Genomic DNA, 14125 nt, shown 5'->3' on the forward strand with positions numbered 1-14125 from the left:
AATTTGGCTGATTTATTATTTATTTTTTTGCATTAAGATAACTCAAAGTCTGTTTAGAAGTTTTATATATTCGAAAGTTAAAACCTACTTGGAGCCCCATTATTCTACATCAGTACAACTTATTTTAAATCACATAAATGATAGAGGAATGATATCCTTGCTTTACATGACATTACTGGATAGATTTAAAGAAAAATTCCCTATCATACCTGCTCATACCTCATTCCCTATCCATCAGCATGGAAAAGAGACCTTCAAGTGTATATCACTGTTGAGAAATGGGAATATGCATGTCTTTTAGCTTAAACTCAAACTTTTGATACCAGATGTAGAATACTGCAATACAAATGGATAATGAGGACTTACATTACACCTGTAAAATTACACTGGATTAACCCTAATATCCCAGACTAATGCACAAAATGTAAAGATGTAATTGGTACTTTGTTTTACTGTGTTTGGGAGTGTGGAGAGCTGCTGTTGTTTTGGAAGGATTTGCTTGGTGTGGTCTGTGAATATGGTGTGGTTTGAGAATATGTTCCTTTGGAACCAAAACTTTATTACACACACACGCACACCCACACACACACACATATATATATATATATTCATTCATATATATATATATATATATATATATATATATATATATATATATATATATATATATATATATATATATATATATATATATATATATATATATATATATAAGATGAATAAGATGAAAAGACAATGAATGAATGAATGAATGAATGAATGAGTGAGTGAGTGAATGAATGAATGAATGAATGAATGAATGAATGAATGAATGAATGAACGAATGAATAAGTTTGGGGTGCGTTCTTTGGCATTAAGAAAGCTGAATAAATACAACTAAACGTATTTGTTTCAAATGAGACCAAGTAAATTGAGTACATTCAACTTAATTTCTTTGTTTCAACGACTTAAACATTAAGTAAATTCAATGAATCATATTCTTCAGTTGTGTGCGTGTCTCTGTGTCTGTGTGAGGGCATCTGAGGTTGGCTGCATTGTATGGCTGATGTAGAGGAAATGGAGCAGAAGAGGAGGATAGGAGCAGCTGTGGTCACAACAGGATGAGTTACACACACACACACACATACACACACACACAAACACACACAAACAAACAAACAGAAGTAAATGTGGGCCTGCTGCCTACCTGGTTGCACTCGGTGAGCTCTCCATGAGGTAAACAAATGCTAAAGACTGATAGTGAATATTGTTGAGCTACAGATGGCTCCCTGCTCAAATAAAGAACATCAGACCCTTGTTTTCCCGCTCAGTGAGGCAGAGATGAAACTGTTTGCAATTAGTTTCTACCCTTGTTGTGCTTCACGCAGAATCTCCACTGATGCTGAGCTAAACGACAAGTTCTGTCTCGACGCCTCCATCATGGTGAAGCTGAAATGTCTTATTTATCAGTTTTCATCTCCTTGAGATTAATTCATGTGGCTGCGCTTTATCATCTTATAAAATATTACTGTAGCCCGAAGCGCTTTCATTAGCGGTGTTTGCTAAGGTAAACATCACTATCGCTCATTCCGTGTGGAGAACTGAAACAATCGGGCTCAGTTGCGTTTCTGTGTGGAGTTTGCATGTTCTCCCTGCATTCGCGTGGGTTTCCTCCGCGTGCTCTGGTTTCCCCCACAGTCCAAAGATGGTGAATTACAGGTGCAGGTACAGGTGAATTGGGGTAGGCTAAATTGTCTAGTATATGAGTGTGTGTGTAAATGTGTGTGTGGATGTTTCCCAGAGATGGGTTGTGGCTGAAAGGGCATCCGCTGCGTAAAAACGTGAAAAAAAGTTGCCGGTTCATTCCGCTGTGGTGTCCCCAGATTAATAAAGGGACTAAGCCGACAAAAAAATTGAATGAATGAACTTGATCAGAAATCTAAAAAGGGGGGAAAAAGATTAAGCCATTGTGGTCCAGTGGTCAGCACGTTACATTATGACGCCACCGACCGGAGTTCGAACTTGATCTGAGTAATTATTATTATTATATATTTAGTTTTTTTCGTTTTTAGTGTTAAGACATATAATACTGTTTGGGTTACTTATGTAAGTGTACATATTTTATTTTTATTTTTTTGTGTGACCATTGTTACAAAGGATTGGATATCTATAAAGAATTTTGCACAGAATATATATATTCAGATATTGCACTGAGGTGGGCCGGTCTAAGGCTTGAAACTCCAGGGCTGAAAATTCCCACTCCGGCCCTGGACTGGACCTGTGTCAGTACACTGTAAAAAATGTCAGTGAAAACTACAGTAAAAAACTGTAAAGCAGCAACAGTAAAAGACTATTTAAACCAAAATAGTATATGACTGTATTACATACATTAAATCACCGTAATTTAAGAAAGAGTACATAACTTTAATTTTTACTCTTTTAATATGTAATAAATACAACTTTTTACAGTAAAAATATATTTTTTTGGTGAAATAAATAAAAAAATACCGTAACTTCTCAAGCAAGTAATTACCCTAAAATCAACAGTATAATTCTGTGTAAAAACACATTTTGTTGATGTGTACTATAAAATTTACAATATAAAACCTTCAAAAATTCAACAGAAACTTACTTTAAATTCTACAGTAACAAGAGGTTAAAAGAATGGTATATGTTTGTCAAATAAAAGGGATAGTTCACTCAAAAAGAAAAAAATCCAAACCCGTAAGACCTTTGTTCATTTTCAGAACACAAATTAATATATTTTGGATTTAATCGTAGTTCCTCCCATAGACAGCAAGGGTTCTTACGCCACAAATTACAATGTTAAAATCCAAAGTATTTTAATTTCTGTTCCGAAAATGATTAATGACATATTTATTTTTTTTTTGGTCAAACCATCCACTTTGTTGAAAAACAAAAACAAAAAACAGCATATGCTGGTAAGGTATGCTGGTTTCAATGCTGGTCGTGCTGGTCTCAATGGTGGTCAGGGCCAAGATATTACATTGAAACCAGAATACGGGCATCAAAACATAGGCTACATCACCAGCATATGCTGTTTTATTTGAGTCTTTAATGTAAAATGTTATAATATTATGTCATTTACTGTACTTTTCTGTATTGTTCATTAAATAGGCCCTATGGATCAAATCTGAGATTTAATTGCTAAAGGCAATGAAAAACAAATTCAAGATATAATTGTAAAAATACAAATATATCGACCTTTATGTAATCATTCATTCGTTCATTTTCTTTTCGGCTTAGTCCCTTATTCATCAGGGGTCACCACAGCCGAATGAACCGCCAATTTATCCAACATATGTTTTACACAGCGGATGCCCTTCCAACTGCAACCCATTACTGGGTCCATCCATACACACTCATTCACACACATACACTACTGCTTGTCTTTGGACTGTGGGCGAAACTGGAGCACCCGGAGGAAACCCACGTGAACACGGGGAGAACATGCAAACTACACACAGAAACGCCAACTGGCCCAGTCGGGGCTCGAACCAGTGACCTTCTTGCTGTGAGCACTACCCACTGCGTCACCGTGTTGCCCACTATGTAATCATGTTGTAAAAATATTAGATTTTTCATATTACTTTGTATTTAATCACAACTATATAGGTTAAAGGCTGAAATAAAAGGTTGAAATAAAAGATGCTAGAATGAGCAAAAATAAAAGATGAATTATGAAGACAATTATGAAAGTGTTTTTAATTATCCCTGCTAAAAAATCCAGCTTAAACCAGCCTAGGCTGGTTGGCTGGTTTCAGCTGGTCGGCCAGGCTGGTTTTAGAGGGGTTTTGGCCACTTCCAGGCTGGTTTCCAGCCATTTCCAGCCTGGTCGTAGCTGGTCAGGCTAAGAGATGACCAGCTAAAACCAGCTTGACCAGCCTAGCCAAGCTGGGAGTCCAGCCAAAACCAGCTATATCCAGCTTAAACCAGGCTGGTCAAGCTGGTTTAAGCTGGATTTGGCTGGTCATTTTCCAGCCTGACCAGCTAAGACCAGGCTGGAAATGGCTGGAAACCAGCCTGAAAATGGCCAAAACCCCTCTAAAACCAGGCTGGTCAACCAGCTTAAACCAGCCAACCAGCCTAGGCTGGTTTAAGCTGTATTTTTCAGCAGGGATGTGTTTTATTATTGATTATTTATTATTAAACAGCATGTTTTAAAAATTCTGTAAAAAACATGAACACACATGCAGAGAAAAAAAAAATCACGATCTGCATGCAATGCAAGTGGTGAGTCCAATGCCTATTTTAAATTTTTTCATAGGGTAACTTGCAAATTGTGAAGTTGGGGGAAGACTTTTTGTCTGACGCAAAGTGTATTTATTTAACAATTACTTGTTAACTTGAGTATAAATTACGAACATTTATACTATTCAAAGTGCATATTTAAATGTAGTAATAGCACCACTCAGTAAACGAAGGTGAACTGTCAACGTTATTTTATATTTCAGTTGGCGAAAAATAAGCGCGCACACCGTTTAAAATGGCGGAATAGCACCGCCCAATGAGCTAACGTGAACTGTCGACATTTTATATTTCAGCCGCCGATTTAGCGCGCCCGCTCTTCAACTTGTGATGCTTAGTGCAAACCTTTGGCACCTGCTAACTCCACTTCTCTTTTCGAGGTAAGTCTGTTTGACAACACGGTTCTACACTAAAAGTACATTTTTACAGAATCAGTATTAGCGATGTTGAGTTGCAATTTCTGTGGCAAGTCAGTCAAATCATTGAGGGCTTATGTAATACATTGCAAACTTCACCGAAATGAACCGCGTTTATTTAAGTGCTTTGCAGCCGAATGCAAACAGACTTTCTGTACATATGCATCGCTTAAGGCTCATTTTTACAGAAAACATAACGTAAATGCGCCTGTTAACGTTGCTGTCGGGACAGATGTTATGCCTATTAAATGTGCAATGGCGTTATGTGATCGACAGTGTGAAGATGCTAAATCTCTAATAGCACACTTGAAAGACCACATTGTAGAAGGACGTGTTGTGAGTTGTCCAGTAAGAGGATGCACAGATGCTTTTAAAGTTAAATCTTCCTTTACCTCCCACATGTCACGGAAACACAAACATTTCACAGAAAGCACAATTAGTGACTTGTACAGAGACTCGTCGGCTTATCAGTCATCTTCACAATCTGTAACAACCGAATTAACGTCACATGACTGTGGCCATGAATTTGAATGTGATGTAGATACATCCGACGATTTCAACGATCTTTTTCTTAAAAATATTTGTTTATTTTACTTAAAACTGCAAGGGCAGCTCTTAGTGCCTGATTCAACCACACAGAACATTGTTGAGGAGATTCAAAATATACACGAGTTGGGTCAGACATATACTTTAAGTAAACTTGCTTCACAGCTAAAGAATGAAACATCCTTAACAGAAGATGAGATCACCAAAATTTGTCAGTCTGTCAAGGAATCTGATCTGTTTTCTGCATGTCATACAGGGCCAATGAGGACTGCACACACAAGAGCTCAGTGTTTCAAAAAAAATTTCAATTATGTGGAGCCTAAGACTGTTTTGTTAGGAAGGGATGAGAACAGAAAAGATAGGTTTGCCTATTATGTGCCAGTCAAAGAGACTTTAAAATGCTTATTGCAGTCTGATATGTGGCAGGATTGTATGTCTGAGGAGCACCCCACTGACACACCCACAGATGTTTTAACTGATGTTACTGATGGCCAGATGTTCAAATCAAATGACTTTTTTGTTCAGAATCCATCAGGCCTAAAACTAGTACTGTATCAGGATGCATTCGAAGTTGTTAATCCTTTAGGCTCTGCAAAGACAAGACATAAAATATTAGCTGTTTATTTATCTGTAGCTAATTTGCCACTTCATGTAAGGTCAGACACAAACCACATGTCACTTGTTTTATTGTGCAGAGAAAAAGATTTTAAAGAATTTGGGCATGCTAAGGTGTTCTCTAATTTACTAGCAGACTTAAAGTATTTGGAGGAGAATGGAATTCCTGTTTCAGATGAAACCGTAGTAAAAGGAACGGTCTATTGCATTGCCGGCGATAATTTAGGATCCCACTGCATTGGTGGGTTCTCTGAAAATTTCAGCCGTGCAGAACATTTCTGTAGATATTGTCTAATTACTCGATCTGAATTTCAGGGTGATCCAAATCTGTGTGGACCAGCCCGGACAATTCAAAACTATAACTCAGCAATTGACCGCATCCAAGCAGAAGGAGCACAAGACGTGGAAGGAGTAAAATTCAGGTCAGAATTCAATACTTTGAAATACTTTAATGTGTGTCAGCCTGGTCTGCCACCTTGTGTGGGACACGACATATTTGAGGGTGTTTTGTCATATGATGTGGCACTGTATCTGAAATACTTCATAAAAAAAAAAAAATGGTTCACATACTCTACATTGAACAGGCGTATTAAACAGTTCAAATACTGTGCCTCAGATGCTGCTGCTAAGCCATGTGAGGTCAACCCTCAAGCAGGTAAGCTCACTGGAAATGCAATACAGAACTGGAATTTTTTAAGACTGATGCCTCTCATAATTGGTGATCAAGTGAAAGATGCAGCAGATGATGTGTGGCAGCTGACTCTGCAGCTGAAAGACATTGTGGACATGGTATGTGCTCAGAAAATCTCTGTTCCTCAAATTGCATATCTTGAAGTCCTTATTGAAGAGTATTTAGAATCCAGAACATCTATATTCCCCGAAACTAAGCTGAGACCTAAGCATCATTACTTACGCCATTATCCAGCACTGACTCTGAAATTTGGCCCCTTGATTAGATTGTGGACAATGCGTTTCGAAAGCAAGCATAGCTATTTCAAAAGATGTGCAAGAAATTTGAGGAATTTCAAAAACCTTGGTCTCACTTTGTCTAACAGACATCAGATGTTGCAGGCTTATTTATCAGCAGGCTCCAATAGACAGGCTGTTTTGCAAATTAAAGGTGCTTCTCCATTCTACTCAACACTGTACAGTAAAGGCATTCAGGATGCAGTCAGACAATATGGTTTCACTGATACCAACACAGCTGTCACAGTAGAAATGGTTTATAAAGGAACAGCCTACAAGAAAGGACAGTTCCTTGTCACAGGGTATACTGACTTGGTGGAATTTGGTGAACTTGTGCTCATTTTGGTAAAAAACAACACCGTTTATCTTTTGGTGTCAATGTACACAGCAGAATTCCTTCCTCAGTACCATGTGTACTCAGTGAGGAAAGACAATGAAATGATCCAGTGTTTTAACATCTGTGACATGATTGATTTCTATCCATTGGCTGCTTACATGAAAGATGGACAACGACTGGTTCCATTGAAACACAGTGTTTTGTCACACTAATTATGTCTTGTGCTGTCAAAATTGAAAGTTTTTTTTTTTCTTTTTGTCTTTTTACATTTTTTTACTCAGAATGGATGACGTAGAGCCAAGCAACATAAGCAGTGCCATTACTAATGTGTTACCAGACCTACCAACCTCAAATCTAAATATTGTATTGGAGACATTACAATCTTTAGGTGTGGGAGCCACTGAAGATTTACAGTATATTAAGGAAGCTGATCTGCTCACAGTACTGAGACCAGTTCAAGCTAGAAAACTGTTGGCTGCATGGAAACAATCCAGTAAGTACATTATGCAGAAAGTTACATTTACTTGTAAGTTAAGATAAAAAAAAACAAATTTCATTCTGTACATTTAAATTTCAATTTATTTTACAGCAGAGACAACTGAATTCCATAGTCAGTCAACATTGACCTCTCCAGTGTCCTCAGCCTGCTCCTCAGTCTCACTGTCTTCCTCACCCTCACCCTCACCATCACCCAGACACATGATTGCTACTGCAGATTGGGTCGACAGCTTCCAGATTCCATGGGAGAAGCTCCCAGAAGCCTTAATGCAGAGTTTGGAGAGAGGGAAAAGGCCAAGCTCAAAGTTACGCAGAGAACTGATCCGAATTGTAGTTGCTGAAATGATGCATGCCTCTTCTTCTCCTGGTAAACAATCCTCCACAGAGGTTGCGAAGAAAATGGTAGCAAAGTATCCACTGTCACTGCAAGATGTTATAGAAGGTGATGTGGTAGGAACAGGATATCACTCACTCGTCAAGCAGCTGCAAGCACGAATTGAAAATGTAAAGCGGTCTTCAGTACCAAGAATATTGAAGCGCAGACGGGGGTCAGATGAATTTGACACAGATGAAATCACAGCTGAACAGAGGGCAGCTGTTCAGGACACATATGGCTGCATAAAGTGGGAAATGAAGTTTATGCCAGTGAGTGAGACACTGGAAAGCCAAGAAGAGAAAAAAGAGAAAATGAAAGTGATATTTGAACAGGCAACCTTCAACACAGAGGAGGTAAAACATCTCATGAAGTGCACATACTTCTCCCAGCGTAAATCAGTGAACAGTGGAACCGATCTGCAATTCCTCATGCAAGAGTGGCCTTTCTTATTCAAGGAAGTTGGCATGGCAGTTCACTTTCATGAATTAACTGGTGTTTCCCTGAAAGAGACTTTCCTCAGTAATGTTGAAAAAAAAGGAAAACGAGTTTTAGATTTCATGAGAAGTGTTTGTGCAGAAAAAAGCAAACATGTTTTGCAAGCGGCCACAAAGCTGAAAATTCTGAGAGGACAGCTGGAGGGCTGCTCAGAAGATGTAAAAGATCTGGTGCTCCTCATCCTCTCCTACTTTAATGAAAAAGAGGAGGACTTGTTCTTCTATGTGGAAGAAACTTGTATGGCAAAAGAAGTACAAGTGGAAGGCTTACCTGTGACTCCATGCATCATTGTATGCGGTAAGTTGATCTGTTTTTTTGAAGGAGTCAGAGCTCATGTGTAATACATGTGTAATAGTTGTTTTCTAACTATGTTTTCTTGCAGGAACATCATGTTATGCTGCAAAGCATTTCATGCTGAGTGTTGACCAGAAAATTGTCAACGAATACATCTCCACCTTCATCTCGGCTGTTTGCATGATGTTTGCAACCTACTACTGCCTCAACATTCACTATCCTGTGGGTCTGGGCTCCACACTTGAGTTTATTCAGAGGTAAATAATTTTATTTATTTATTTATTTTAAACAAATCACTTAATCTAGTGGTTAATTTTGAATTCTTGCATTCAAAAAGGTGTTTCTTCAACATCAATCCTGAGAAGGGCACAAAAGTGGAAACTAAGAAAAACAAGAAACAGCTAACAGTGAATCCAAGAGTCCTCACACTCATTGCAGATCTCTCAGATCATGAGTGGAGAGAGGCATGTTAAATATGGACTTTCAGTTCACATCATTTGAAGTGTTAACACAACACGTATACACCACTAATTGAGTTTTCAGTTTACCTTATCTGTTAACCACCAACAAAGAAAGTACGCTTTTAGTATTTGGGTTAATGATAATGTTTTATTGAGCATTGTTTTTGTTTAATTGGTAAACTGGCTTATTCCAGATTTTGTTAAAAGTACAATGTAACAGACATTTTTGTTAAAGGCTGCATTTGTTCCATTTTTTTTCTAGTTTTCATTGAGGGAAAGAGCAAATTTATATACTAAATTAATTTTTCTAAAGATGTTACAAAACAAATTCATTATACTCCCTGCACATAGTGTTATATGCTTATGATTTTGGCATTTATAATTATTATTAATTTATTTTTTTTGTTTCAAAATATTCTGGTACTAGCAAGGAGTTCAGAGTGTTTGGCTGATTACATGCGGAGTTTAATAAACCTTTTGGAAAATGCTTTCCAGACACCTTTTTTTCAGTGATTATTGTGACACTTCAGATTAAGTTAATGACTGGTGGGATTGCTAAAATCTAAGAATCTACGTAAAAGTAAGTAAACTAAACACTTGAGAATATTTATGTAATTATTTTTACACAAAACAGCATGTGTAAACACATTCTATAAGCTAAATATTGCATATTGTGTAAAATTAAAGCTTTTATCTTCTAACACATTTCAGGCACTGCATTCAACCTTCACTAGATGATGACTTCAAGGAAACACATTTCTGGACAAAAAGTGTTAATTAATACTTTTTTTTTAATAATGTTTATTTTTTTAAAAATTTCACTTTTAATGAGACATTTTTGTTGTATCCACTTTATTGAACAGCAACACTAAAGTTCATCAGGAAACAATGGAAAGAGATCAGGATTGCAACTTTGGTTGCTGCAATAACGGTATGTGTTGTGTTGAACTTGTTGAGCGGCTTGTGAAGCACAGCTGTTGTTTTTCCCTAAATGTAGCCATTTATTTAGTACATGTAGTGTGCATACTGCTTTTAAAAGAGTGAAAGATATGCTTGAAACATTTTTGTCTTATTTAGGACAATATATTTTCTTATGTCTGCCAGAGTTTGAACACAAGGACTCTCTTTTCCTGACAAGTCTCTATTTGGATAAGAGACCTTTCAAGTATAAATTTGGGTAAGTTTTGTTGATTATTAAACATCAATTTAAAAGTACTAATTACCTATTTAACTCTTGCTTTACCTTACACAGATGAGCAATTCGGTGCTTCCAACTTTGCAGAAACGGGGTGTGGCCAGGCTCTAAGCTTCAGTGAGTACATATAAATTATAAGCTTTTAAATTAACTGCCATGCATCAATTTGTCAGATCATACATGCTACTGTTTGGTCAGTTGCTCAACTAACCTTACTCTGTTGGTATCACAAAATTGTAGAACTAAAATTACCTTTCATTAAAAGAGTATTTTATTACAACCCAAACGTGTTTCCAATCTTTCCTTGTATAGCAGTGGATTGTCCTAATTTACAATCTCAAAACAGATTTTTATGCTTGATCTCAACTGAAGTGTAATTTTATTTTAGTTTATATTTAACTTAATTTTATGCTAGCTTTTAAAAAATAATAAAAAATTATATTGCTAAAGTTGTCTTGCACATTTACAGAACAATATTACCACACATTCATCACATTGTCATCTTAGTAAAGTTTGTTTGTGTTTAAAAAAAAAAAAAAGAGTAAAGAAAATCTCAGCTAAATTGTATTATATTTATGTACATTGTTTACATTATTATTATTATTCTTTTGAGTTGGAAATAACACAAACTGCTCAATATTTCGAAACTGCAGCAATATTTACTGTAGCTATTGTTTAAATGCTAAAATTAGTTATATTTATTTAATAACTATTAATGTTAGAATTGTTCCTTTTTTGTTTCTTTTCCCCTGTTCACAGAGAGGACCTTCTAAAAGTTCCGGTTTTCTGAACATTGTATCCTGTGTGTAAGAGACCTCTCTTCAGTCAAGTCTGGACCCAGTCAGACGCCAGTCTTAAGGATAATTGATGGTAAGCAGTGTTATAGTATGGTGTAACAAATGCTAGGTAGACTCAAGCAGTCGTGGGTGATAAAAATTGTTATTTCATCATTTCATTTTTGTAATTAAAAAAAGATACACAGTATAAATACACAAATTAAATAAATGGTGCATTTATGTTTTAGCTACAGTAGGTGTATTTATATAGAGGAGCAGGAGTGCTGGTCAGAAATAAAATGAAGAAGCAAATTATCAATTTAATAATTGAAGCATAAAAATTTACATAAATTACCATTTAAATGGACAAATAAATAGACAATTGTAAAACTATTTATTTAATTCATGTTTTAAAATGTGAATTAATCAAAGCGTAAAAAGTATATTTATTCATTCATTTTCTTTTTAACTTAGTCCCTATATTAATCCCTTTATTGTGGGTCGCCACAGCGGAATGAACCGCCAACTTATCCAGCATATGTTTTACGCAGCGGATGCCCTTCCAGCTGCAACCCGTCACTGGGAAACACCCATACACACTCATACACTACGGACAATTTAGCTTACCCAATTCACCTATACCGCATGTGTTTGGACTGTGGGGGAAACCGGAGCACCCGGAGGAAACCCATGCGAACGTAGGGAGAACATGCAAACTCCACACAGAAATGCCAACTGACCCAGCCGGGACTCAAACCAGCGACTTTCTTGCAGTGAGGCGATCGTGCTACCCACTGCGCTACCATGTCGCCCTAAAAAGTATATTAATAAATACTTTTACTTTGCCACATGATTTCCTCGAGTTAATCGATTTTTTTGTCTATTAACATCATTTTACAACTTTAGATTATAGTGTTTACCATCAAATTTTATATCAATAAACAACAATAGTTGACAACAGAACAGCATTAACAATACCTGCAACACTGTGATTATAATAATATATTAGCATAATGCATTTAAGGAATGGTTCATCTAAAAAAGAAAATTCTGTTATTATGTTCATGTAGTTCTAAAAACGAAAGACCTTTGTTCATCTTTTAAACACACTAAAATATATTTTATATTTAGTCCAAGAACTTTCTTATCCTCCCTTAATAAGTACATGTAATCAGTAGTTAAATAAAAATGTTATGATGATGTAACTGGTGTTATGATATACACTGGGTAATGCTCCCAGTGTACCATGTTATACATCAGAAGTGTTGTTGAAAATGTTTCCCAAAAGTATTATCATTGCTTCACACAAGGAGCATTGCTATCTGTGGGAGGATCAGAAAGAGCTCTTAGATTAAATAAAAATAATAATAATTTGTGTTCTGAAGATGGACAGAAGTCTTAAGGTTTTAGAACAACATGAAGGTGAGTAATTAATGACAAAATTTTCATTGTTTGTTCAACTGTCCCTTTAATTATGACCACACACTAAAAATAATGGTTTGGGATAAAAGATAAAGTAAAAGACTCTTTATAGCAGACAATGATGTTTGTATACTCTTTTGAAAAATGTACTGTCAACACAGATCTTTAATTGCAGTTTAAAGCAAAAATGGCACACAATGTAAATATTTTATCAACTTTATATTTAAACTAGTTTTTCTACAAATATATATTTTTAAAAACAATTATTTTATTATAGTTATAGCAATTACTCAACCTAGAAAACTTTAGTGTATTTTTTTGTAAGAATGACTAGGATTGTATCTGATGACTCCTATCTGATGATTTAGCACAAATTGTGTGAATTGTTGAATTTAGGCTCCAAGCTGACAGAGTGAAGCAAATACTTATGATAGCTCAGTGCTGAGATGTGTCTATTTCAATCTTTTGCCCTAATATTGATTATTAATTATTGTATTTATTATTAAAGTGGCCTACAAAATTCTATGGTGTTGCTTGTGTGCAGTTCATTGGTAATCAATTAAAGAAAAGAAGACTGAGTTTATTTCAGTTCAAGCATATTTCTCTTGAACTAACTTGTCTTTGTGTCTGTTTTCTGCAGAGAGATCATGCCAGTCCATATTGAAATAGTGACTACATGCAAGACTTCAGGCAGTACTACATTTCAAGTTTGGAACATACACAGTCCTGTGTCTTCCGTCAAGTGTGGGCTCAATACTATTGTTCAACCAGAGCAAGCAGCCCTGATGGATGTACAGTATATGTCTTCATTGATTATCCTTACTTTTATATATGGACACATTTTATTTCCAACATCAACACGCCTTTGTGAGTACACTGGTCAAGTTATTGGATCAGCTCAAACTGTTTTAACACAGTCCCTGTATGTAGTTTCATTAAAATCTAATAATTATAGTTTGTGCCTTCAGTTGCTATAGACTGTATTTACTAGTTCATTTTGCAATTCAAAAACCTGATTGATTGTTGTAAAATCTGTGGCAAACAACTGTAATGTCTTTTGTGTTTTACCGTGTTTTTTACGGTAAAGTTCTGGCAACCACAGCTGCCGGTAATTTTCTGTAAAACTGAACTTTACAATAAAATACTATTATATTTAATACAGTTGTTTTATGTTTATTACGGAAATAGAATGTAGTTAGTTTTACAGTATATTTATTATACACAGTAGTTTACTGTAAAGGAATTTACACTTACGACTGCTATTTTTAAAGTAATTTACTGTAAACATGTTTACAATACATTTGTTTTATTTAACAGAAATTTACTGTAAACATACAGCAGTTTTCAACTGTAAAATTTACAGATCATCAAAAAGTATTCTGTAAAGCATTGCACGTTGCAACCTTATATTTTACGGTGAACTTCTGGCAACCACAGCTGCCGGTATTTTACCGTATATTTCACCCGTTATTTTTTACAG

The 14125-nt window shown here is 35.9% G+C and overlaps 1 protein-coding gene across 2 annotated transcripts; it reads left to right on the top strand.

The window, feature by feature from the left end:
• The first annotated feature begins 4537 nt into the window (after positions 1-4537).
• Positions 4538-13802, top strand: LOC108179115 (uncharacterized). Of its 2 annotated transcripts, XM_087262217.1 has the most exons (11): positions 4538-4628; positions 6141-6247; positions 7410-7621; positions 7718-8794; positions 8880-9048; positions 9129-10022; positions 10116-10183; positions 10357-10429; positions 10505-10564; positions 11207-11317; positions 13286-13802. In XM_087262217.1, the coding sequence occupies exons 3-6, from the start codon at positions 7411-7413 to the stop codon at positions 9262-9264; spliced, it is 1593 nt and encodes a 530-aa protein (XP_087118343.1). In that variant the 5' UTR covers positions 4538-4628; positions 6141-6247; position 7410; the 3' UTR covers positions 9265-10022; positions 10116-10183; positions 10357-10429; positions 10505-10564; positions 11207-11317; positions 13286-13802. The 2 variants fall into 2 exon arrangements, with proteins under 2 accessions (XP_087118343.1, XP_087118342.1); XM_087262216.1 differs by lacking the exon at positions 4538-4628 and having other exon boundaries at positions 4635-6247.
• The last annotated feature ends 323 nt before the right edge of the window (positions 13803-14125 follow it).

The sequence above is a fragment of the Danio rerio genome, chromosome 7 (genome assembly GCF_052040795.2).
Source record: "Danio rerio strain M-AB ecotype USA chromosome 7, GRCz13ab, whole genome shotgun sequence".
Taxonomy (NCBI): Eukaryota; Metazoa; Chordata; class Actinopteri; order Cypriniformes; family Danionidae; genus Danio; species Danio rerio.

What these genes read in the sequence shown, in the direction of transcription:
- LOC108179115 (XM_087262216.1), top strand. Translation starts at nt 4,692, where the DNA reads ATGTTGAGTTGCAATTTCTGTGGCAAGTCAGTCAAATCATTGAGGGCT. An exon ending in GTGGAAGGAGTAAAATTCAG is followed by an intron (nt 6,248 to 7,409) that starts GTCAGAATTCAA and finishes TTTTTTACTCAG; the next exon opens with AATGGATGACGTAGAGCCAA. An exon ending in ACACTTGAGTTTATTCAGAG is followed by an intron (nt 9,049 to 9,128) that starts GTAAATAATTTT and finishes GCATTCAAAAAG; the next exon opens with GTGTTTCTTCAACATCAATC.